The 6,662-nt window shown below is 32.5% G+C and overlaps 1 protein-coding gene across 6 annotated transcripts in view; it reads right to left on the bottom strand.

Moving 5' to 3' along the window:
* Positions 1 to 1,867: 1,867 nt before the first annotated feature.
* Positions 1,868 to 6,662, bottom strand: part of ABCA5 (ATP binding cassette subfamily A member 5) — a 54,326-nt gene continuing 49,531 nt past the window's right edge. For 5 of the 6 annotated variants that reach the window (XM_036407693.2, XM_045570763.1, XM_045570764.1 and 2 more), the window contains 7 exons: positions 6,475 to 6,550; positions 6,265 to 6,359; positions 5,531 to 5,650; positions 4,241 to 4,390; positions 3,788 to 3,867; positions 2,667 to 2,722; positions 1,868 to 2,163 (listed from right to left, as the gene is read on the bottom strand). In XM_036407693.2, coding sequence (XP_036263586.1) covers positions 2,056 to 2,163; positions 2,667 to 2,722; positions 3,788 to 3,867; positions 4,241 to 4,390; positions 5,531 to 5,650; positions 6,265 to 6,359; positions 6,475 to 6,550 — 685 coding nt within the window. In that variant the 3' untranslated portion in view covers positions 1,868 to 2,055. Of the gene's footprint in view, positions 2,164 to 2,666; positions 2,723 to 3,787; positions 3,868 to 4,240; positions 4,391 to 5,530; positions 5,651 to 6,264; positions 6,360 to 6,474; positions 6,551 to 6,662 lie in introns of those variants that run through there. The other variant, XR_006739588.1, reaches the window with a different exon arrangement.

Raw genomic sequence — 6,662 nt, 5'->3', positions numbered from 1 at the left:
TTGTATTTTTCCTTTCCATTGATCACGCTTCCCAGATGTTAAAATGAAGGTGACCAAGTCAATATGCAAAAGCAGGTAGTGTTCTGTATTAGTCATGCTCTGCTTTAAAATAACACATCTTCCCGGGTATGAAAACTACCTTTTCAGTCACTGTCTTAGTAAACCATTAATAGTTTTATTCTTTACACTGTGAGTGTAACTATTCAAGATAATGCATAGCTACAAACACCCATCCGAAAGACAAGTCCCTGGGTATTTATGTGGATATCGGACACTAAAATATAGCTCTTTAAATTTATGATACCACTTAGCAATGGCTTGTTTAGTAAATGCAATGGACTATTTATTAACTAATCTACAAAGGTAACGATTTTCTTTCAAATGTGTCTGGAATTGTATTCATCATGCAGTACTTAAGTTTGGTACTAAAGTCCTAAAAGTAAGATTCTCAGATGAAGAATCCAAAAGTGTGGTATCATGAGGCAAATGACTGTCACTTAATAATGAAAGATTAAGAATAAGAGCCAAATAAACCTTATAAGGAGAAATAAGTTTGTTGTGAGTTGTAAAATCCAGGCAGAAACCCGGAGACGGCTCGGATTAGTTAGACCTCTGAGATAGCTGGTAAAGTGGGCACCTTTAGGAATGTTGACAGCAGTTACCAAAGCAGTGGAGGAAAATATCAGTCTGTACCTAGAGTCTAAAATCACAGATGTCTCATTACACAGTAGAGCTAAAAGTTCACTAAGTTTTGTCTATTTTAAATAGTTAATAATTTCATTAAAAGGTTTGGCTATTTAAAGTACTTCCAATTCTTATGTTTTTGCCATTATCACATTCCCAATATATTAGCTTTGGCAAAGTTAATACTTTCATTCATCTGGCTGAAATATAACGTCAACTGGTATTATACTATATTTTACCAATAGTCCATACATGGGTTCTACAGGGAAGTATAGTTGACTCTTGAACAACACGGATTTGAACTGTGCAGGTCCACTTATACGCAGATATTTTTTTAAAATAAATATGCATGGTTCTATGAATGTATTTTCTCTTTCTTATGACGATTTTCTTAATAACATTTTATTTACTCTAGCTTAATTTATGGATAAGAGTGCAATATATGATACCTATACAAAATATGTATTAAATGGCTGTTAATGTTAGCAGGAAAACTTTCAGTTAACAGCAGGCTCTTAGTTAAGTTTCTGAGGAATCAAAGATATACGTAGACTGAAAATAGACAAATTTTCAACTGCATAGGGGTGGGGGATGGGAGGAGGTCGGCACTGTTAACCCCACGTTGTTCAAGAGTCAACTGTATTTCTGAGATTACATTAACCATGACCTTACTCCAACTTTGACAGAGTGCAATTCTGGCTTCTTTGTATGTATGAATTTTACTGTCAGCAAAAGAAATGTAATTTCAAATACCTAAGTTAGCTATGTTTACAATCACCTAACAGAACAAGGTCTCATTTAATTTATTATGATTAATGAGTGCCACCTAGTGGGTGTCAATTCTCACAAACTTATATCTGCAATGAGACTAACTTTTCAGGATGCCAAATTTCACTCAAAGTTTCTTTTAGAATCTAAAGAGGAGAACCAAGAAACTTTGGATTTATGTCTCTTTTCTATGTATTTTTAGGTATTAGTTTTTTTTTATTTCATTTGGGACATTACATATTTATGTAACAGGATTATATAAACTGAAAAATAAGATACTTGTTCAAAATAAAATTATTCTATCACTTCTTTAAATCATACATTTAGAAGCACTCTTTTTGAAAGGTAAAAAATAGTCAATTTTCAATTTCACATACAGACTATAGTTCAATATACTTCAGCTATAAACATGCAGTTTCAATAAATTACACGTAGTTTTATTTGAAGAAAAGAAAAACATACAACCACAACATTTCAATTAAGAAACTTAGAAAAATTCCAAGTGCTTTCATGGTTTTTCAGTTACCATTCAAATAGCATACTTTTTTAAAACCAAAGTTAAAATAAAGCATAAATTCAGTAAGCAGATTCAGTAATACAAATTCAAAATACTACTCTGTCTTCCTGGGTTCTTTCCCACCACAGTGTGCTGTTTAAAGTCCCACAACTATTATCTTCTTCCTCCTGTTCCTTAGTGAGTTCAACAAAAACCTAAACGAAAGTAAATAAATGAGTACAGTATGTTGTATCTCAATTACCACAAAGACTTAACTAAATCAGAAACAGTTTAAGGCTCTTGCTAGTTACATTAACAACTCAAGTATCAAAAGACTGATTACTATTAATATATTTAAACAGAATAATCTCCATTTATCACATACAAAGGTAAGTATTTTGGAGGATTAATGAATTAGTTATTTTTCATTAAGTTATGTAGCACTGTCATACAAATAATTTACCAATATTTAAGCAATGGAATTTGATATGATAATGTAAAATAACCAGCATCATGACCCACTTACTTTACAAAAAATTCAGCTATTCAAAATAAGCAGAGGGAGCACCTGGAGTTATTTAAAATCATACAAAGTGCAGGAATATTGTGTAACAATTTGTCTTTGGTTCTTAAATTCCCTCCAAAGTAACCCTAAACAATTAGATATTAGATACTTTCTTCTATAAAATATTTTTCTTTTAGTTTAACTTTAAAGTACCTGTTCCAGTGTTGCTTGAGAAAAGCTATATTCTTCAATGGCAAAAGTATGTTTAGCTATTAAAATAAGAAAATAATATTTTACTTATTAGTATTTTAAAGAATAAAAATGGCAGTGACTACTAAGTGGCTAACAATCTATCTTTAAAAAAACACACAACATAATCTCTGTAATTAATTCATTTAAATTTGAAGTTATCAGAACATGTCCTTTTCCTCTGTCTTACTTTATTTCTCTTCCCCAGCCTAAAAGCCCCTCATGGGCTAAGCTCAATATATTTAATATTACTTGCCTCTTTTTGCCTTTTCCAAGCATCTCCTCTGTACTTTACCTTATTCCTCTTTTCATTTATTTTTATCTCTAGGCTCTATTTCCTATTCTTATTGCCTTCTTGAACTAGATTCATAAATCTATATACTTTTTAAAAATACTTATTTCAACTTTTTTTTTTTTTTCATCTAACACCAACTTTTCTGTTTTTCTAATTGTTCTTTTAATTATTCCTAAGTAGTTCAAGCATTCTCTTTAATCATAAAGAAATCACCAGGAAATATAGGCTGTTTCATAGTTATAAATTCCATAAAATAACCTGCATCTGAATACTTGCGCCATCCAGGAGCTTACTACCGCCCTCTACTGCCACCAGAGTATCTCTGTCCTACCTACTACTTATTTTAAAAAAGGCCAAGATTCAATTAAGCTTTTTAAAGCTTTAGGAATGCCCACCCTCCTGCACCATGAATTTTACTCTCCTCTCTCCTGATGTGACTGAAGTTTTGCTACCATTTCTACTTCTATGGCCCAAAATGAAGAAGGGATTCAAGAAACTCAAAGCTCCCACTTCTAGACTGACTTTGTGACGGCTAATTATGCGGGACTTTATCAGAGACGCAATGTGAAAAACTGTAGTTATAGCTATCAAAATAGCAAGAGGCTAATCCTGCAATATTAGTGACCTACCAAATCCCTACAGTATTAATATTTACCAATATCTTAGATTCAATTAATAAAAAGTTATCTATTTGCCTTAGTTTCTATAATAAACTGAGTCCCAACTTCTAAAATTTTTAAAATAAAATTCTTTTATAATTTGAAAGCTATGTACTTCAGATATTACTTACCTTCTTCCAGCTTAGAAAAAGACTGTGAAAGGGACTGAACATCTTCCTTAGGAATTTTAAAAGCCAAAATTGAAGAAAAGCTGAAAACATAAGATAAAATGTAGAAAAAAAATTTAAATTATTACTGTATTCTAAAGCTAAAGTTCAAAATTTTTAAAGTTCAAAAGTATATGCCAATAACTTATTCTGACATTCAGATAAAAATTTTTTAAAATCTTTAAATTTTCCATGCAAATGAAATAACTCTCATTAATACTAAATAAGAACTTGAAAAGTTTAAGTAGTATCCTATAATGAAAGACCTAACAATAAATTAGATATCAAACTCCAATCATTCACTACAATTAACCCAATATTATTCCAATACAGAATTTTTTTCCATAATTCTTAACACAGTAACACATTTTTATGATTACTGCACAAAAAGTATAATTAAATGTTTAAAATATTTACCTTTCCTGACGGCTTGCATTTGGGAAAATATACTGAATTTCTCTTTGAAGTCGGTCTATTTCTAAGTTTTCTATCCAATCCTTTAACTTAATTTCCAAAAAGTAACCTTTTCCAAATTTACTCTTTAGATGCTGGACTGTTCCAATACATCTGCAGTATGTTTAAAAGAAAGGTCCGATATAAAATAGTTTGACAGTTTCAAAAAAAATGATTTCTCCGCTAAAACATGATTTAAATAAAATGTTTATGAGGGAATACTTTAAAATTTATAGAAAAGTAGCAAATATACAGTCTTCAAACACACCTCCCCCAGTTTCAGTGTCCCTAATATTATCATCTTACATCACCATGGCACGTATGTCAAAATTAGGAAACGGGAATTGGCGTACTACCATTAACGCTATTTGACTTTATATTTCACTAGATTTTCCTACTAACTTTATTTTATTTTTTGTTCCAGGATTTAACCAGGATACCACGTTGCACACATTTCTCAAGGCTCCTTAGTCTCCACAGGTCTGTGACAGTGTCTTACTCCCTTTTTTCCGTGAGTTTTGAGAAGAACTGGTCAGGTGTTTTAATGGAATGTCCCTCAATTTGGAGTAGTCTGGTATTTTTCTCACACTTAGACTGGGGCTACCGGTTTTTGGAGAAAATACCACAGAGCTTAGTAAATATTTTCCTTAAGAAGTACTTTACAGTGAAGTACATCGTATCAGGCAGTTCATGACTTCCACATGACACTGTCTGGTTAAGGCAAGTCTTCAGGTTTCTCCACTGGGCAGTTACCATCCTCCCCTTTCTGTACACCGGGAGAAACTGCCTAAACCTAGACCACACTTGGGAGATGGGGGATTAAGCTCCCCCTACAAGAGGGGGTAGTATTTACAGATTTATGTGAAATCTTTCTGTAAGGAAGATTTGCCTCTTCCGCCACATTTATTTATTTATTTATTTATTTATTTATTTATTCATTTATTTAAATGAGTATGAATTCATGCACACTTATTTTATACTTTAGGTAAACCAATACACTACCTAACAATTTTTGAAATAGACATGACACCTGAAAATAACATTCTAAATTGTTGAATAATTAAGCCAATTCCAAATGCAAAGCAGCTAGCCATATTTTTGTGAGGAAATGACATATTTCCCAGTAACTCTATACAAAGCCAACTGATTCAAAAAAAAAATCAAACAAGGAAAACATTTAAGTGAATGTGCATTTTTACATGATGATATTTAAAGCCCACCCCGTGTCCTCCAAATGGCTGCTTGGATGTGTACCTTAACTGCCCAGCTATCATGATAGCCACGCGGTCACAGACAGCCTCTGCCTCCTCCATATAATGAGTGGTCAGAATAGCAGCGCGCTTCTTGTTTTTAAATGCAGTTCGAATTGCTCGCCTACAAGACAGAAAATAAAAAAAGGAGGAAAGTATCTGAATGTTAATGAAGACCCCATGTTTTTTAAAAATCCAATTATTTGATTAGAGTATTTAAAATGGCAAATTTCAATTGCTGTAGTTATATTTTGCCCAACTACGATTTTTTCCATTCTAACTTATTTTCCCTTATTTTTAAAAGCTTGTCAAATAGAAATTTCATGATTTCAAATGTTTCTATGCTTTAAGAAATGAATTATGATCTCATTCATATGTGTACTCTAATGAACAGAATGAACTAATGAACTAAATAGAGACTCTACAACAGGCTGACAGCTGTGGCGGGGGTGCTACATGGGGGCTGGGGCAGAGGGATTGAGCAAAAAAAAAAAGGGAGAGAAAGAACTTATAGACACAGATAGCACTGTGATGACTGCTGGGTAGGAGGCAGCCAATCAGTGATGATTTTCTCTCACTGATGTATCTATCTTTCTATCCCTCTCGCTTACTCTCTCTAAAAATCAATAAAAACACTAAAAAAAATAAAACCATTAGTTATAATAAAATAAATTAATCTTTTATTCCAAGGTAGAATACAGTGTAATGTGTCTCGAGTGGCTTTACAGTTATACTCACCACATATGCTGTTTGGCCTTAGGATCCATACCTGTGGATGGTTCATCTAGCAAAGTAATTTGAGGGTTCCCCAGCATACTTAGAGCAAAACACAACTAGAGGGAAAGAAAATGGGGGAGAGGGGGTTTCAAAGCAAGAAATTTATCATCACAGCATCAGGCGCTAAACTATTAATAAAACACACACATATCTGTTGTTTGATAAAAGTACCTTTCGCTTGATTCCTGCAGGTAGTTTCTTTATAGTTTTCTGAAGATGTTCTTTCAAATCAAGGGCATTTGTTATTCTGCAAAACAGGTAATGTACTGTCTGTGATCACTGACATTTTTTCTAGAAAGCTCAGCTTCCTAAAATTAGACCTCCAATTTACATCTTTTATCAATAAAACAAATTAATAT

The sequence above is a fragment of the Pipistrellus kuhlii genome, unplaced genomic scaffold (genome assembly GCF_014108245.1).
Source record: "Pipistrellus kuhlii isolate mPipKuh1 unplaced genomic scaffold, mPipKuh1.p scaffold_m20_p_37, whole genome shotgun sequence".
Classification (NCBI taxonomy): domain Eukaryota; kingdom Metazoa; phylum Chordata; class Mammalia; order Chiroptera; family Vespertilionidae; genus Pipistrellus; species Pipistrellus kuhlii.
The sequence above is the reverse complement of the archived record's forward strand: the minus strand, read 5'-3'. Positions and strand labels throughout refer to the sequence as shown.